The 19,215-nt window shown below is 47.1% G+C and overlaps 1 protein-coding gene across 4 annotated transcripts in view; it reads left to right on the forward strand.

Moving 5' to 3' along the window:
• MAPKAP1 (MAPK associated protein 1) overlaps positions 1-19,215 on the forward strand; it is an 89,471-nt gene that overhangs the window by 66,567 nt on the left and 3,689 nt on the right. For all 4 annotated transcript variants that reach the window (XM_032708401.1, XM_032708402.1, XM_032708400.1 and 1 more), the window contains 2 exons: positions 4,124-4,264; positions 9,015-9,152. In XM_032708401.1, coding sequence (XP_032564292.1) covers positions 4,124-4,264; positions 9,015-9,152 — 279 coding nt within the window. The remainder of the gene's footprint in view (positions 1-4,123; positions 4,265-9,014; positions 9,153-19,215) is intronic.

Consider the following 19,215-nt stretch of genomic DNA (forward strand, 5'->3'; position numbering starts at 1 on the left):
ATTTCTGTCCCCAAAGTGGGTGAATTTAAAGTGATCCTGCACTGTTCCTGCTCAGGGATTTGTGTTGGCCCTGCACACAGAGGGGCTCAAGGGCATTACAGTGTGTGAGATCAGTCACAATCCCTGGCTCCCCCCTGCACAGCCAGAAAGTGCTTTTTGGGGTGCTTAGGAGGTATCTTTTGGTGTGACATTAGAATAGAAATATTGACAGTTTTGCACTATTAATAAAATAATGGCTTGACAATCCTATCATCAAACTGAAATATTCACTTTGTGCATTCTGTCTTGATTTGAAACACTTTTAGCTTCAATATGCCAGTCAGGAAAAGCTCTGTTGTAACACCTATTGCTTGTAAATGTGCTCTTCATAGTCTCATAGTCATTTATAAATATATATATGGATGATGCCAAGCATCTACTGGGAGAAGAGCTGCCATGTTCCTTTGGGCAACAGAAAGTTTATATTTCAGGGTATTAAATGAAACAAAGAACTTTCCATTATTAAGAAATATGTATGGAGAAATCCCCTTTCCATCCAGCATTTCCTAATAGCATTCAAGCTAATAAACTGCTTCCAGTGTGCAGAACTTTTAACTCGAACAAAGATTTATCTTTAAACTGAAAGCTGCACTTTGTAATGTGAAATGCCTTTACGTGTGGTAGCAAACCGTTCATGGCTAATTTAGTTTTATTCTTGCCATCTTACTTCTGGAAAGTTCCTCTTTCTCATTTTATCATTAGATAGTAATTAGTATTCAAGGGAAATTGGTCTTAATATATTAAAATTGGTTTAGTGCCTTTAGACCTATAGCAAAGCCAATGTCTTATTGGAAAATGTAATTGGGGACTCTGTGTATGTAATTAATTGTATTGCAATTAAGAACTTTCATTAAGCAATATTCTAGTACATTAAAGTAATAAGGGACATTTTTGCAGTGCAGTTAACTTTGTATTTTGTTGTTTTATCGAGGAAATACAGGTTCACTTGCTCTTGAATTGTCTGCATATGGCATTTCAATATTCTGGTATTCCTAATGAGTCATTTTTATCTGTCCTCTGGTGCTGGCAGGGGTCCCTGTTGGAGGAGGCTCCTGGTTTAGCTGAGTCCCCATCAGAGGAGGCTCCTGTTTAGCTTCTGCCTTATTTCAGGCTCATGGTTCTGGTGCTGTTGTCCCGTTGCTGTTTGTCTCATTTGAAAGTCAGGAGTTCCCAATGAGGGGGTTGGCCCGAGGGACCAGTTTAACTCTGTGTGTCACAGTGTCCCTCTGGGTCCCTGTCCTGCCATCCTCAGGCACAGGATCCATGTGCTGGGGCAGTTCCTGGCTGCTCTCCCAAGAGCAGCAACTTAGAAATCCTGTGAAGCTGAATCTGTTCACAAAGTTCATGAAACAGAGATGGCCAAGGTTACAGACACAGGGCAGATCTGAGAGGCTTCCAGGGCAGAATCCTGCCCCGGGGCTGCAGCACTGGCAGGTGCTCACAGGTTTAGTTACAGCCACGTTTTTTTCCCTGGATGTGACCTGGCAGGCTGCAAATTTTCTTTCTAATACTTTTATTTTGGGTAAGTGAAATCTGAGAAGCCTCAGCATCACCAGAGCTGTGTAACATTGTCCCGTGGCATCCCCCCTGTGCCATAATCCCGGGTGGATGGCCAGGCTGGGGCAGTTCAGAGCCGGGGGGGGGTTGGGGGCACAGGGACAGTGGTACCCTCAGGGTGTCCTGCGGGTCCTGATCCTGTGGAGTGTTCTAAGCACATTCCACAGGAGGTGTGGGAGGGAGGTCGGTGTGTTGCCACTTTCTGTGATATTTCTGGTCTCTGCTGATTCAGTTTGGCTGTGGGTGCTGACGCTCCCTCACAGGTAAGGCTGTGTTTAACACCCTCCTGCAGCACTGCCCATCACCAGCCAGAGCCCTGTCACTGAGTTGGCAGAGGCAGCACGTGGCACTTCACTCCCACTGGGAACCCCTCTGCATCTGGGAGCAGGGCTTTGTTAGGGACAGCACTAAGGACCTCCCTGTGTGAGGCCCAGGGCTCCTGTCCCCCCACCCACAGTGGCCCTTGTCACTGTGGGTCCTTCCCTGCCCCACTGTGTCCCCATGTGTCCCAGGTGTCCCCACGTGTCCTGCTGCAGCTCACACCCCAGCAGTGTGTCATGGCCACACACGGTGGGGACAGGGCTGCAGGGGCATGTCCCTGCTTTCCATCAGGGAGGAGGGTCCCAGCTGGCACCCAGCAGCAGGGCTGCCGTGCCACTGCCACCCTCCTGCCTCACTTTCAGGCACTGCCATGCCACGGTCTTTCAAGAGGCTTTTAAGTGCACCAAAAAGTTTGACATATCTCAGTGTATCTTTGGAGTAGTGCAGCATGAGGGTTTGACATGATACATTATGATAATCCACAGTATAGAGACATTAACACAGGGGTCTGTGACAAAATGCATTGTAATGTCTTGGAAGGAGCCATTACAATTTATCTTGTCATTCTGGAGCATGGAGTGGTTGCAGTGTTAAGATGGCTCTGCATAAATTCACATGGAGACTGTTTCATTTGATTTTTGGAATCCTTTCAAGTCGAATGGCACAGCCCAATTTGTAGTTTAACCCCTCAGTGTCCCACTTCCCCAAAGAAGGTCTGCGGTGCATGGGGAGGGCAGCACTTGGAAAGCTCTGCTGAACATCTTTGACACAGGAATCTCCTGCTTTATGCTCTCAATGTGGATTTTGAGTCATTTAACAGCAGATCCTCACCTTGCTTTGGCGTAGACAGGAAAGATGTTTATGGTAAGCAGTGGTGTTATGGAATTAGCAGGGAGACAGGGAAGGCAGCAGAAGTGCTCCCTGCTCACAGGGGCTTCCCTTCTCCCACCTGCTCTTGTCCTGGTGATGCCACAACCCCGACAGCCCCCCGTGCTCAGCAAACAGTGTGTCCTTCAGCAGCTCTCAGTGTCCCCATTCAAAGGGATCCTGCTCCTGCATCCATCTGGGTCGGAGACACGTGCCAGGGTTTTCCTCCCCAGACCCATGGCCTTTCCTGGCAAACCATCCCTTTGTCACTGGAACCCAAACATGGAAACCCACCGTGGCTTCCCTGCGATCCCTGGACAGAAGGGAAAGGTCGGCACAGGGAGCATTAGTGTTGAGACTGCTCCAATGGTGCAAGTCTCAATCAAAATTAATGCTGAAAAATCTGACAAGTTGGTACCTGCCTTGCTGGAGCTTTAAGATCTGTACTAAAATTCCATCATCTCATCTTCCCGTTATTAAAATTTCAGCAAAATATAAAGTTTTCATTAATCTCCTGCAGCAAATTTAGTTCTCTGAACTGGCAGTTGGTTCAGCTTTTAGGACTACATTAGCCAGGATATTAAACAAAACGTGTCATTCCTCAGGATCTCCTGTAAGAAGCTAAATCAGTTTTCAAGCATATTTATGCCACTTTATCTACCAGCATCTGAACGATCATTTCGAGCTGAGGTGCTTTATTAGCAGCTGGCATCGAAATTACTCCTCGCACAATTATAAATCGCATTATAGTAATGTTGGAATTGGTGTTAATCCAACGTCATAAAAGGTAAAAAATCTTTAAAGTGTGTTATATTTTTTCAGTAATTGGCATTTTGGTTTAATGAGTTGTTACCTTTTATAAAGGCAGTACCTGCAGTGGTGATGAGAATACTCATCAGTAAATAAAGGGAGGCTTTGCACCAGCGTGCCCGAGGTGCTGCCGGCGCCGCAGCACGTGGGGGTGCTGGGCCGTGGGAGATCTGTGCCAGTGCAGGCATCAAGGGTGGCACCTCTGGGCACAGGCCTCTCCTGGACTCCTTCCTGGTGACACCCACCCTGTGGGTGCCCAGCAGGGTCCCCCCAGGATCCCTGTGGTCCAGGGCTGCCTCCTGCCCGCTGGGAACCTGCTGCTGGGACATTGGGCTGCTCTTCATGTGGCCATAGACGTCTGTCATCGTGTCCTGAGTGCCTCAGTGACTTTGTTCTGGGATGGAGGGTGGAATTTCCACCTCCCAGAGGCACAAAGCTGAGGATGTAGTTCTCCCTCCCCCAGCCCTGTGCCGGCTGCGCGTGAGCCGGTGCCAAACCTGCCCTTCACTGCTCTTGGCTTGTTCTGCAGGTTCCAGAGGAGAAGAGGTCTCGGAGGAGGACCCCCAGATCGATATTGCCACAGTGCAGGACATGCTCAGCAGCCACCATTACAAGTCCTTCAAAGTCAGCATGATCCATCGGCTGCGGTTCACCACGGACGTGCAGTTAGGTAAATCCATCCCTGCCGGAATGCCGGGGAGAACGGAGCAGCTCAGGCCTTTGGCCATCTGCCTGTCCACCTCAGGCTGTTTTAAAGCAGTCACTATCACCTTGGTCCATTTTCTCATGGAGCATTTGGAAGTGTTTCTAGCATTTCAGTGGTTAAAAAAATTCCTTTCGGTTGAAAATTCTTCAGTATTTTTATTACCCCCAATCAGTTGCACATGTTGCCTCTGAACGAAGGCCATTATTTAATGACCTCATATCTTTTTTTCAATCTAGGCTTCCTAATGGAAAGCTTCTTGCCAACTGTTTTATTATTTTTAAATGAGGCTTTGCAAAATTAAGAATTATTGGGTTTTTCCTTTTCTGAGACTGAAAGATTTTAACAACCAAGTGGAATCTGAGGTGGAACAAAATAAAACGAGCATTCTCTAAGGTTTTATATTGTCCCTATTGGCTTGCTGAATGCTTTTGAAAACCCGAAGGCCAAGGGCTGACAGAATCCTGAATTATAAAAGCCCCATTACTGTTTTAAAATGATTGAATGGCTTTTTATCTTTGTGTTTAAATTGTGAAAATTTGATTAATGATGCATTGGTAGGTGACCTGTGACATTCCTGCAAATACCTTCCATAAAGAAATGATTCAGCAGTAAAATATTAAGTGCCATAATGTTTACAAAATACATTTATTCTGTAGAGTTCAGCAGAATTGTTAAATTTAAACTATACCAATTCCTGTATTATTGTCAGTACAGTCCCTTCATTCTTCCATCCTGAAGCACATGGAAGAGTACATGTCTGTAAAATTCCCTCAGAAGAGGCTTTTTTGGTTTATTTTGAGCTGTCTAGTTAAGGCAGGATTTATCTGCTGGTGCTGGAGCAGGGCAGTGCTGGGCATGTTCGCTGCATTCGAGCAAACTCTCGGGGTGTGATAGTTTGCTTCCAGTGAAGTTTGACTCACTGTATCTGGGAAGTGTCAGAAATGAGAGCTTGAAAAGGTCATGACAGATCACTAAAGATAAATGGTTAAGGGAGAAGAGCTGTTAAATGAAACAAATGGCTTAACTTGTGCAGCAGTGGAGGAGCTGACCCTGCCCAGTGCTGTAAGGACCATAAAATTTCCCTTTTATAACAATCTCTGAACTTGTATGGGTTTGATGGCAGTGCACTGACAATGGGGGTTTTATAATCTAATTATTTTTCAAAAATCAAAGAAAACCCCAGTGGGTGTTCAAAGCTTGGACAAATGTAGAGAATCAAAACCTTTTGATAAAGTCAAAGTGAGTGTATGTTGCTGAGGTTTTTCCTGAATTTTTTAAAGGTATTAAAAGAGAAACACTGGTTAAAAAAGCACCGAGGGGCTGTTTGGGTTCGGGCTGCTGCTGAGTGTTACATGTTGTCTGTGAGTGACTGCTCCTTCCACCCTGAATGGAAAAAACAGGGGCTAATTTTTTGTTTTTGCTCAGAGTAACTGTTCTGGGAGCTGTTCTCTGGCACTTTGATGCTGGCCAGTTGCAAAGACTTTTCTCTGTAGCATTTTTGTGCCATCAGCCATAGCAAAGTGACAATGTTTCTTCAGGACCCTGAGAATCCCAGGTCATTCCTTTGCTCCTTGCTGGCTGTGCAAGAGCAGATCGGCCAAGGGACCGTGGGTGCACTGGAAACACCCGTGTGGATTTGGGGCAAGTGCTCCAAATAACCCCATGGAAGGTTGATTACATGTGACAGAACCCAGAAATGGTGGAGCAGACCCTCAGTGTAGCCCCTCACCCCTCCCTACACTGTGCATAGCTCTACAGTAAAAACCAGTCTGTGGATGACCCTGGGAGGAAAGCCCAGCCCTCGAGTGAGAGTTTTATTGCAGTTTAAGGTCTGGGGTTTGTGTTTCAGCCCATATCACAGGGCAGTGCACACACAGCAGCACTCTCAGCAGTTTTACAAAGGCTCTATCATGTTATGGAGGAATAAGACACATTTGCTTGTGTATCACATTAGCAGAACTAACAGGAGCATATTGTCTGGGAAAACGGTTGCTGGCAAGTATTTCAGAAAAGGGGGGGCTCTTGCAGACCCCAACAAAGGAAGCAAGAACAGAACAGTGTTACTGGACACATCGATGACATTTCTTTTGATAAAATGAATGAATTAAAAAAATAGTAGGAGCAGCATTTTTACTTGGGTTTTGAGTATGACTGATTTGTGCTGTGAGACAGAGGCTGCAGAAGCCTCAGACACAATGCTGTTTTGATTTTAGGTTTCAACACATCCAGATTGTGAGAACAATAACAAAAAAAAGACAACATTCTTTGTCAATGTGCTCTCTGGATGTGGGTGAGCTTGAGCCAGCGATGTCGAGATACAGAAATAATGGATGAAGTATACAGCGACAATTTGCAGATAAAAATAATAGAAGTTAGAGTGTATTTTACATGATAAAAAAAAGATGAAAGAGGAGGAAGTCTGTTCCATCTGAGATGGTTACAAAATGGTGAAGTAGCCTCTGCTGAAAAGATTGATGCAATGGGGAGTGACCTTGGCTTGGAGCAGGAGCTGGTGATGTATGTATGAGCATCTCGCTGCTAAATGGACCCAGATTTGTAGCACTAATATACATGGAAGCCCAGAACCAAACTCAGGATGGCAATAAATCAACAGCCACTTTGGGTGTCATTTCTGGTTTATATTCCACTATTGTTCTATCACTTTAATTCATGTCACTATCATCTGTTCATCTGGAACAGTTTTATATAATTTTCCAGTGGAGCTACCTGACAAATCCTATCAAATTAACAAGGTGCATTAACAGTATTGACTGACTGTGAATTCTGAAGTTGCAGGACCAAACAGTGAAATTTTTTTGAGGATATTTTCAGGAGTGATGCTCTCAGAGAAAGGGATGAGAAACAGTCCTAACACACAAAGAATTTGCACCTTTATTTTTAGAACTTCCCTTGACTTTTTTTCAGTGAGAAAATAAGACTTTGTACCATCAACTTCCACATTTTCCTTAAACTACAGCAAATGCCATTTGGAATAATTAACCATTACAGTAAAATACCAATGCTGATTTTAAATAATCTGTCCAAAATTAAATCACAAACCAAAATGGGCTCCAGATCCAGCCTCAGCCTGCTCAAATTAGTGAGTTCCAGCAGCCTGGGTGTTAATTGGGCTCTTGATACAATACTTAATTGAAATGTGAACTCTCTGATGTGACGTGTGTTTAATGACAAAGCACATTCCTGGATTAATGGGGTGTTACTGTAACCCACTGCAGTCACAGGTGAGTGAGGATGACCTGGTGTTGGGGCAGGGGCTGCAGTGAGACCCCCACAGGTACCTGCCCCACGCTGTCTCTGTGCTTTGGCTTTGGAGCTGCACAGAATACAAACCAGCCATGGTTTGTAAGTTCAGCCATGACCAGGCCTCAGGAAATACCCAGTTAATTTTGGAGGGCTTGGGAGCGTTGTGTGTGCGTTACATCCTACTTTTATTTTGTCACATCTCTCAGAAGTTTCTTCATCAGCTTCTTCAGGTTTCTTGTGCTTCAAACAAGCCAAATGGGATATCTTTGAAAGTGTCAGAGCCAGAACCTTCAGGAAGGAGAAGGTTCTCTGCTGTTTTTCCAGAGATGAGTTAAATGATATTTAAATGCTTTTTTCCTGTATTGCTTCCTTTTGTTGATGTCTCGTGAGCTTCACCTGTAGCTCATGACTGAAGACACCTCCTTGTTTTTAATGCTCTGTACACCTTGTAAAGAGCTCCCTGCCAAGTTTGTTGAGGTGTGTCAGCAGCTCCTGGGCTGGTTCCAGCAAGACACTCCTTGCCCTCTGCCTGCCCCGACAGTACTGGAGTGGCCCCACCTGGAGTTCTGGGGGGCGTTTTGGTCACCGCAATATAAAAAAGACCCTAAGCTATTAGAGAGCATCCAAAGGAGGACCACGAGGATGGGGAAGGATCTGGAGGGGAAACCTTTTGAGGTCACTTGGTTTGTTCAGCCTGGAGGTCAGGCCTCGTTGGGATCTTCAGCATCCTCACGAGGGGCAGCAGAGAGACAGGTACATCACAACCTCTTCACTCTTGTGACCAGTGACAGGACCTGAGGAAAGGGCTGGAGCTGAGATGGGGAGGTTTAGGTTGGATGTCAGGAAAAGGGTTTTCACCCTCAGAGAGGTGGAGCATCAGAACAGACTCCCCAGGGCAGTGGTCAGAGCCCCAAGCCTCTGTGAGTTCAAGAGGTGTTTGGATAATACTTTCATGCACATGGTGTGATTCTTGGGGTGTCCTGCATAGAGCCAGGAGTTGGACTCAGTGATTGTGAGGGGTCCCTTCCAGCTCAGCATATTCTGTGATTCTGTTCCATGACTCTGGTGTCTGCTGTGCAGCAGATGGAGCGGGGCCCATGGTGATAGTGTCTATTACACAGAGCAGTGGTGACTGAAAAACCAGCAGTATCTCCTATAAATCTCACAGCTCATGTAGCTGCTGCTTCCAGAAGAGCTCTGTATGCGTTGAGAAGAATTTTTTCTGTGCTATTTCTTTCTTTTGGTATTCTTATGCAGGAGAATAAAATGCAGATTATCAATGCAGTTTGATAACCATTTGTTTCTGGTTTCAAAAGCTCCCGTGCTTTCAGAAAGCCCAGAAGGGCAATATACCTTCAGCCCATTTAAGATTTATAAAGTGTGTCAAACGGCTGATATGAAATCGGTTAAACAGATCACTGTTGTGGCTCTCTATTCTTTCTCATCTCAGGTATTTCTGGAGACAAGGTAGAGATAGACCCTGTTACTAATCAGAAGGCCAGCACTAAGTTTTGGATTAAGCAGAAACCCATTTCAATCGATTCTGAACTCCTCTGTGCCTGTGACCTTGCGGAAGAAAAAAGCCCAAGTGAGTAGTCCTTTTTATTTATGTTCCCTCTCCTCTCCCTCCCTGGATGTGCTCGATGTCCAAAGAATTATTGCTACCATGTCCTTTTCTTTCTATAGGTGTATTTTATTCATTACAGGATGTTTTTAATCTGACTCAATTCTGTTATAGAGAACACAGCATAAACAGACACACATTTTACAAGTGTCCTTTGGTGCTGCTCTCAGCTAATGGCATCATTCAGTGTTTCTTGCCCACTGTCACACCAAGGGAACACTGGCTCTGCCCAGCTGTCTCCAGCCCCACAGCACATCAGGAAAATACATATTTCAGTATAATTGCAATTTTTTTGAATTTTTTTTTACATCCAGACTGGTGCAACTGAGGATCTTGGATATACAGTAAGTGTCAGCTCAGTGTGAATTTGGCTCAGCCATGGCTGCAGGGTCACTGGGATTGGAGGTGCTGCTCTGAGTGTTCCATTCTGTAGTGGTGCCTGTGCCAGGCTCTGAGGACAGGCTGGATGTCCCAGTTCACAGTCATCACCCAGAGGTCAGAAGTGGCTGTTTAGAGTGTGGCTTCAAAAGCCAAGGGCTTCTGGTTGTTGCATCAGTGGAGTAATGAGAGTCTCTATCTGGAAAATTTGTTTTAAAAAGCACAAGATGGGCCCTGGGGGACTCGGGCAATGTCTCCCAGTGGGGCCAAAATGGAACTGTCTACGATCAAAAAGCAACTGTAGTTCAAAAGCTCAGATGGATTTTATTGCACTTGTGCCTCTGCAGAGTAGGGATGCTGGTATTAAGTACTTATCTGCAAGGTGACAGAGAGGGAGAATTATGTGATACATATTTACAGAGGTAATGATCTGTTGAATTCTCTTGGAAGAGTAAATTTATGGCTGCCACAGATTTTATCAGCAATTATTGAACTATATCCTTCTCTCCTTCATTACCCCTCCCTACCTCCATGTTCTTGGTCTAGTCATTGTCTTCCTTTTCTGTCTCTCCGTCGAGATTTCTTGGTCCTTAGGGAGGCACAACCCCAAGGAGAATCTTCCCCAATGACCAGGTGGTCTGAAACACGTGGGGGTTGTGTACAGTGCAAGGGGCAGTTTGCCCTGGTAAATCCTGTCACACCTCTGGGTTGGAGCCACATTTCATTGCAAATGCAAACACTTGAGGAGATAAAATTATGCCTAAAAATGAGACTGTATTTGAAGAGCTGACCTTGAAACCCAAGGTTTCCACTTCTATCAACCAGCCTGAGGCACCCAGGGGTCCCTGGAGACCTCGGACCGCGTCCTGCTGGGATGGGGCTCTCCAGCCCCAGAGGCAGCACCTGCTGCTGTGGGGAATGATGTCTGTACCCAAAGCTTGCCAACCCAGGTATTTCAGCCCCCAAATAGAGTCCAGGTGCAGAAAGGCTGTACCTGCACATGGGGACCATGGAGTGAAGAATCACGGTGGCTTTGGAGAGGACACTGACAGGTTGCAACAAAGGCAAATGTTACGGTCCTGAGGGGTTTATTTGCACGTTTCACGTGACCATCTTAAACTTCTCCTACTAAATAATGGTTCAACAGGGTTCCAAAAGGAGAAAATACTTCCTTCTGAAACTGCTGACCTTTTCCCAACTCACTAAAGATGTTCCAAAAGTCATTATTTTAGGCCAGCAGAAGAGACTTTTAGTGTGACATCTCAGAATGATGCATTTTGTGGAACTGAGCAGCAGATCAGTATCTCTTGAATTTTAAATGGAAAAAAGTTATTTTAGTAGCATAAAGGAATGAAACTCACTGTATTTCACAAGTTTTGTCTGCGATTTTTATCAGCATGGTGATGTATGTTCGTAGCAGAGTTTACATCAAAAATTATTCCCAGATCTTCCTTGAATGAATTATTGCAAAGAGAGGCTGAGTACAGATAAGGTCTTTGAGTTCTGCAATATATTTTGTTTTCATATTTTTATCTTTTGTAACACAAACATGCTCCATCTCCTCTTTCAGAAGTGCTCTGCACACACACTGATGCTTGTCCTGTTACACCGGGTGAAACACGGGGTCTGGGTTTGGAGCTGCCTTCCCTCCCCAGGCATCGTGGTAGGGTGAGAACCCAGCTGAGCCCTGCTTGGAGAGGTGAAGGGTTTGCAGGAGCTGCCAAATGTGACTGTACTTTTTAGTAAGGACAGGGGGTGTTGGGAGTCAAGGCTGAGTGCTGGGACCAGTGTCTCGGTGTAGTGGAGAGCCTTGTGTGTGTGTTCTTTGGTTTTCTCTGAACAGGTTCATGCAGTGAAGTTTTAGTGGCACTTGCACATGTGTGAAAAGCATCAATAGCTTCAGAGCTGATGTGGTGTGAATATTTATGGATGGCTTGGAGCCGTTCTGGACAGGCTGAGCTTTCCTGTGCCACAAGTTTGTGGAACTCAGAACTGCCTTCAGTGAGGACAGAAAATGAAAACAGAAAGCTCTGACATCTCACTTGCCGTTAGTGGGGGGATTGTATGGCTGATGATTTTTGTTTGCCCTTGTAGTAGCCCTGGGTCAGAATTTGAATTTTTATTTGTAAATTAAATCCAACTCCCTCCATTTAGACCAAGGGAAGAGGTAATGGCCCTGCTGGCTCACTCCAGTGCCATCAGAACCTGAGAACACTGGGCACGAACGGCTTCTTTAAATCAGGTTCGGCCTGATTATCACGAGAGATTCTGAGTGTTTTGAATCTTGAAAGGAAGCATCCTATCATGGAGAAATAAGATTTAAGCCTTAATAAAGTAGTTGTCATTTTTATAGCTGAAAAGAGCTTTGTATCTCAATTAAGTGTACATAATATAAAGTCTTAAGGAAGCAACATAATAAGTTTAATACAATTATATCCCTTTGCAATAGTGTAATTTAAAGGAAATCTGATTCTGGTAATGTCTCTTACATTACTTGGACAAGAGAGAAACTTCAGTGTCACTGCCCGCTGCCTCCGTGCTCTGTGTCCGAGCGTGGCCGTGACGGATGTGCCGTGTCCGGGGCTGCCTGGGGAGGGACCAGGAGCTCAGGGCAGCCCTGTGGTGCCACCGGGGCCGGTCAGCCGGGCACTCACCGGGGGCTTCTCCCATTCATCTGTGTCCTACACGAGCTGCAGAAATTGGATTTGTTTGATAATTTACTTGAGACACTGAAGCAAGGTTCTCTGTGACCCTTTATCTGCCTTTTTTTTGTTTGTTTTCATAAAGCAGAGACATCTCAGTTACTAGGTCAAAATACCCTCAATATGAAGGTAAGTCTAAACAAAGGTGTTCTGTAGGTCACAGAGTACATGGGTAACTTCGGTTTGTAATTTAATTGCCCGCTTTGCACCCTGCAGCTGAAGATTTCCTTTAAATTCTGATTCCATTGTTACACTGGGGCTTAACAGAGTGTTAACCTGGTAATAGGCACAGGGCCTCCCCATTATATGTCTCGCTATCGAGCGGTTCTGCATGACTAGTTAAAAAAGATGGCAAGAAGATTAATGAAAGCCGTGAGTACAGAAGGGGGGCAGGTACCTCGGCAAGACTTGCAGCGAGGAAATATTAGAGCTGAACCAGAGCTTGGCTTTTTCTTTATCCCGTGACCTTTGAACCTGCCTTACTGTCGAGAGCTGCCAGCCGAGCCGACGTTTTGATTGATGTTGCTACACGAGTCAGTCTTTCCCATTGAATTCCACATCTGCACGAAAATAGCTTTTCCAGCAGTATTCACCCTGGCTGTAAGTGATAGCCAGAGCGATGCCTGAACCCCCTTTCTGTAGTTTTCATTTAAAGCTAAAGGTATTTGATGTTTTAATTCAGTGTCCAGTTCCTCCTGATTATGCACGTTGGGTAATACTGACTTAATGAATTCGTTGTTGGGCTGTGGAAGGGCTGCAAATACACAGAAAGCACTGGGAAGGCATCGGGTTCCTGCTGCTCTGGGAGCTCAAATAGAGACGTTGCAGGTTTGCTCAGAGCCTGCAGTGGGGCCAGAGCAGAGGCAGTGATTACCTGTGTGCTCTGCAAATGGTGCACAAAATGTCCTGTGTTGGTTCCTGAGATCCCTGCTCCCGCTGTGGATAATGCAGAGCATCTGTGAAGTAACAGAATAAAATTCCTTCTTGATAGGAGACTAATCACCAGTTCTGATCAAAAGGTAAAAAACAGGTTCAGCAGAGAAAATGTTCCCAAACTTCAGGCTCGAAGTGAAAGGGCTGTGCAAGTGTGGAACAGAAGGGATGAGCCCACGGGCGTGTGGCCGTGCTGTGCAGGCAGGGGCTGCCCCGGGGGAACGGCAGCGGGGCACAGATGGCCATGGCTGTGCCGCCAGCCCCGTGTGCCGTGGGGGGCCCCGTGTGCTGTGGGGGGCTCCATGGGGGGCTCTGTGTGCTGTGGGGGGCCCTGTGTACCATGGGGGCTCCAGGGGGGGCTCTGTGTGCTGTGGGGGGCCCCGTGTGCCATGGGGGGTCAGGGCTGAGCCCAGGGGGCCTCAGGAGCCTGCACGGCCTGGGCGGCACTCGGTGGGACGTGTCCCACAGAGCAGGGCCTGGCAGTGGGAGGTCCTGGTGTCCCTGTGCAGGGACAGGCAGTGGTTTGGGGGCAGTGGTTTGGGGGCAGTGGGGGGTCCCAGTGTCCCTGTGCAGGGACGGGCAGTGGTTTGGGGACAGCGTCACTGGAGCAGCTCCTGCTGCAGCCAGGGCTGCGCTGATTAACTGCGTCCCCCTTGAACAGCTTCTCCATAAAAGTTCTCCTGAGCGCAATCAGGAGCGTGCATTGCCTCATCCTTTTAACAAATCTGTTTTGTAGCCCTATTAAAAGGGGTCTTCATCTATCCTGTCAAAGCTATTCTGCTGGGGTTTTTTAGTTTAATTACACTATCCAATTAAAACTCCTCGCTGCATTTTGATTCGCCTCTCCTCGGGCCTGAGTGGATGTGACATTTACAAGGCTCGCCTCTCAGGCAGACAATGCGTGATTGATGAGCTGCAGACGCACTGGAGGAGCCGATTGCCATGTGGAAACACTGCTTAGTGCATTTTGATTTATTTATCATCTTTTTTCCCAAACAAGGTTGCTGGTGAAGAGGTTTTGGGCAACCCCGAGTTCCACCTCAATTTTCAGCATTTTTGCAAAAATCTTTATTAGTATTCTGCCTTTGATAATAATTTGAAGAAGAAACAAAAGGCTTTGAGGGAAAAAAATCCAGATGTGTGAATAGTTACCACAATTTGACACCAAAGTGGGTGTGTGCAGCGCTTCAGTTGCAGCTCTGCTTTCAGGACATCTGGACACAAGGCACCCTCTAATAGCAATGCTGTGTAACAAGCCTGCAGTGGAACATAAAGACCTGAGTTGGAGGAAAAGAGATCATGGAGTATGCTGCTCCCTGAGAGAATGGGGCAAGCCTGCAGGACTACAAATGTTATTTTTTTTCCTTAACATTCATATAATTTGTTCCTACTAAAGTACTGCCTGGTTTGAGGAGATCCACTCCAGGCTCATGGTGAGCAGCCTGAACCCATCGGTAGCTCCACTGGTATCAGCAGGGTCAGGATTTCATCCAGAACTGGTTGCCATCACTGCCTCTAAATTATGTACCTCTGGGATAAATATCACTTGCATAAAATGAGTTTAACCCCCCTTTTACACCCAGGCCAACGTCCCTGGTCAGCCTGTGTCACTTCAACCAAGCTCGGTACATTGCTGGTGTGTTTTATTTTTCTTATTCCTTGCCTTTTTGCTGGTGTATTTCTAATTCTTTTTCATCCTTTCTGGGCCTGTGAGAAGAGATTTCAGGGTCTGATCCTGTGTTTCTGAAGTGGTGAGAATCAGTGATGTCAAACGATGTCCATAAGTGCTTTGTTCTTGGGAGAGGTCCTTCTCCAGCTATTTATTCCACTAATAACTCTTAATTGTTGACTTCTGCCTTATGGCCCTGTAATGACAAAGCAATCATCAAGGTATATTGAAAAATTAACATAAATTTGCATTTCCCAGTGTTTGTTTTCTGTTTTGTCCAATTCATGAATATTCTTTTCATCCTCCATCTAATTAGTGATTTAATTCTGTGCATACTGTTTAAAGAGTGGCTTTGGCAAAGAGATGGTTTTGCTATGGGCTGAATTGTGGGGTGGGAGGGGAAGAAGAAAAACTCTTTCCAGCCTTGTCAGATTCAGTTAAAAAATTGTCTTTTCTTGTGCAAATTCACATCCTTCCAATGCTTTCCAGGCATTCTATATTTCCAGGCACACTGCTTTCCAGTATTTTTTAGACTCTGATAAAAAGAGTTTATTACTTAGATTAAAAAGTGATAAGTTTTTCACCTTATCAGGTGCAGAGCAGTGGCCCGCCAAGGGTTTGGATGTTTTCCCGGGATTGCAGGAATTAGCACAGGATTTACTGCTGCCTGTGGAACACTTTAGTCAGTAATTCTGGAGCTGGAATTCCTCAGGATTGCTCCCTGCTGTGTGTGAGCACAGGGACATGGGGCAGCTGGGCACTGAAGCACAGGGCAGAGGCTGCACCAGGGCATTCACCAGCCTTTGGGAGGGGGAGGAGAAGGGTGAGCTCAGCACTGCAGAGCCTCTGCCTTCCCTTGTTGGCAGTGCAGTGGTGCTAAAAATCAGGAGGCAGGGCAAACAGCTGACTGCAAGACATGGTGCTGAAGGAGTAAATGAGCTCTCCTCAGTGAATTCCCAGTGAATGAGCATCCTGTCCTTCCGCCGGCATCGGCTGTGGGCTCCTCTCCAGGAGTAACCACACAGGAACCCATTAGTGCTGGGCTTGGGGAAGATTTATCAGCGTTCTGAGTAGGGGCCAAAGGGCACTGTTGGAAGATGTTGCTCTCCTGCTGTGGCAGCAGGGTCAGCCCTGGGCTGGGCAGCAGCAGGGCTGGAGAGGAGCACAAGACCCCTGGGCTGTGCCAAGCTCGCTGTGGGTTGGGCCTGCACAAAAGCTGTTGGTAACAGATGAGTTTCTGTCATTCCATTTGCTTTCCATAACTGTTTTATCAGATAAACATAGTTGGGAATAACATGGATTTCCTGTTGTGCAGCTAATTAATCCTGATTGCAGGACACTGAAGTTCCCCCTGAACACCAAACCACTGTGGGTGTGGAAGTGGTGGTAATGGAGCTACTGGTGCAGAGTCTGCATGTGGTTTGAATCTCCCATCACGTGCAGTAGGAGTCACTTGAGCTGCTGCTGTTTGTTACCAGTTCCTCTTATATGGAAACATCAAACCATGGAAGCTCCTATTGATCTTGGAATTGTCAGGGGTGGTGCTCTATTGGAAAGAGGTACATCACGTATTTAAGCACTCTTGGAAATGGAAATCAATCTCACAATTCATAAATTCTATCTGGCTAGAAGAGTAGCAGAGCAAAGTGCCAGTTAGGATTTCAGTGCACTCATATTTCACACCGTAAATAGTGTGATGTGGACTCAGAACTCATAAACATGATGCTGTAATGGGGCTTTCTAAGGAAAAGTCTTCTTGGCTTCTTTCCACTCCATCACAAATGATGGGCAGGATGGGGCTGTGTGTCCTGCACAGCTGGTCCTGCACAGCCATGGATTCAGCAGCAGTGTCGTGTCCCCTGAGTCCAGACTTGGCCAGTGCCAGGCCAGAAAGGCAGGACTGGAGCAACCCCTGTGCCAGTGGGTCTGGGAGCTGCCCTTGGCACTGCTGCCTGGCGAGCTGTGCCTGAGGGGTCCCACACAGCACGGGGTGGGCACTGGGCTCCAGGGAGCAGGGCAGGCTCTGTCTCCCACTGCTTGGCACTTTGGGATTGGTATGGGCATCTGTTGCTCTATTGCCATTGGGAGAGCTGACTCCTCACATCCGAAAATCAGTGCTGGGGGAAGCTCTGGGTTGTGCTGCTGGTCAGCTGGGCTGGTGCTTCTGCCAGAAAGGAGGAGCAACTCCCTGGTGTGAAGGAAAGCTGGGGGTCCTGGGTGGGGTTTCTTGTCAGGCACAGCAGAGGCCATGATCTGCTTGATTTCCACAGGACCATTTCAGGCTGTGGCTCTGTGCCCTTCCCCTCTGCAGTGATGCCAGATCATCCTGCCCTGCCCTGCTGTGGACAGTGCTGTGCCATCCCATACCGTGCCATCCCATGCCGTGCCATCCCATGCCATGCTATCCCATGCCATGCCATCCCATACTGTGCCATCCCATGCTGTGCCACCTCACACACCCAGCCATCCTCCACCATGGCAGCAGTGAACACCTGAACAGGTTTTGTCTTGATCCACAGCAAAAATCACCCAATGAACTTTCAAACCCAAAATACAGCAGTGTACTGGGATCCTCCTGACCCTGTTCTGTGCCCCTCTCATTTTCAATAATCAGTGTCTGTAACTGTGTGGAATGTTCAGTGTCCAAGGAAAATGGTGGGAGCTGGTGGGCGTGGTGCTGTGTCCCATCCCCAGGAGTGGTGCAGGGGCACTTTTGGAATCATTAAGATGCTGCATTCCAGGCAGAGCTGCATTCATTAACATGCTGATGAGCTACCAGCTTGGATTTCTGCATTTTTAGTACCACTAGGGTATCATTTGTCAAATGATTTAAAGGGTGGGGTTTTTTCTTATTATTATTAGCCAATTTTTCAATATAGAATTTATATTCCAGATTAGTGCGTCATAATGGTGTTTAATTAACACTCCACAATAAAATACTTGCGTCTCAAATTTCCTGGCCACCAATCTGAGCATATATCAGTCACTTTTTGGAAATCTGGAGAATTAGATAATGTAAATAAGATTTCCAATTAGCTTTCCTGCAGGAAAGACCTGGATTTACAGTAACGTGGCTGTTACTTTATGGATTGCTAACTCTGACTGTTGAACTGAATAAATTAGGAGAAAACTGTTGGAAAAGTATCATGTATAGAATATGCTTAATTTTCATTTTGAAGCCATCAGCATTCACACAAGTGAAGGATATTTTGCCTTCCCACACGTTCCATATTACACCTTTGTGCAGTTGTCCCTCCTGGCACTGTACGTCAGTCCTGGGCCGTTCTCCCAGGGCAGCCGGGGAGTGGCCGGGCCGGTGGCACCGTGTGTCCACTCCACGTGTGTCCTCTCCACCCCTGGGACCCTCCATGTGGGACTGGCCCCGAGCAGTGGAGCTGCCAGGAAATTACAGCCACAGTTTAATTGACTTCCCACTGCAGGAGGGGCAGTCCCGGCTCCGAGTGTGCTGGGCAGGTCCCTTGGTGCAGTGGGTCCCTTGGTGCTGTGGCTCCTTGGTGCAGTGGTCCCTTGGTGCTGTGGGTCCCTTGGTGCAGTGGGTCCTTGGTGCTGTGGGTCCCTTGGTGCAGTGGTCCCTTGGTGCTGTGGGTCCCTTGGTGCAGTGGGTCCCTTGGTGCTGTGGGTCCTTGGTGCTGTGGGTCCTTGGTGCAGTGGGTCCCTTGGTGCAGTGGGTCCTTGGTGCTGTGGCTCCTTGGTGCAGTGGCTCCTTGGTGCAGTGGTCCCTTGGTGCTGTGGGTCCCTTGGTGCTGTGGGTCCTTGGTGCTGTGGCTCCTTGGTGCAGTGGTCCCTTGGTGCAGTGGGTCCCTTGGTGCTGTGGGTCCCTTGGTGCAGTGGGTCCTTGGTGCTGTGGGTCCTTGGTGCAGTGGGTCCCTTGGTGCTGTGGGTCCCTGGTGCTGTGGGTCCCTTGGTGCTGTGGGTCCTTGGTGCTGTGGGTCCTTGGTGCAGTGGGTCCCTTGGTGCTGTGGGTCCCTTGGTGCTGTGGGTCCTTGGTGCTGTGGGTCCCTTGGTGCTGTGCAGTGGGGCCGTTCCCCTCCACCATCAGCAGCCGGGTGGGTTCGGGGGGTGTTTTGGGGTGAGGTTTTTGAGTGATGATTCTGGGATTAATTGCATTTTCTTTTTCAACACAACACTCCTCTGTGCGTGGTGATTCTCCGGTGAGCGCCGGTGTGGGCCGAGCAGAGCTAACCAGCCATTTGATGGATTTTTGCATTTCCTGCAGTGGGGATGTGATGGGAAAAGGAACTTTATTGACTGGAGTTCAGCTGCTCCTGTAAGCCACCACTTGCCTTAAATTGAAATGACATGAGAAGCCTGTCAGCATTTCATT

This window comes from Chiroxiphia lanceolata, chromosome 21 (genome assembly GCF_009829145.1).
Source record: "Chiroxiphia lanceolata isolate bChiLan1 chromosome 21, bChiLan1.pri, whole genome shotgun sequence".
In the NCBI taxonomy this organism is placed as follows: Eukaryota; Metazoa; Chordata; class Aves; order Passeriformes; family Pipridae; genus Chiroxiphia; species Chiroxiphia lanceolata.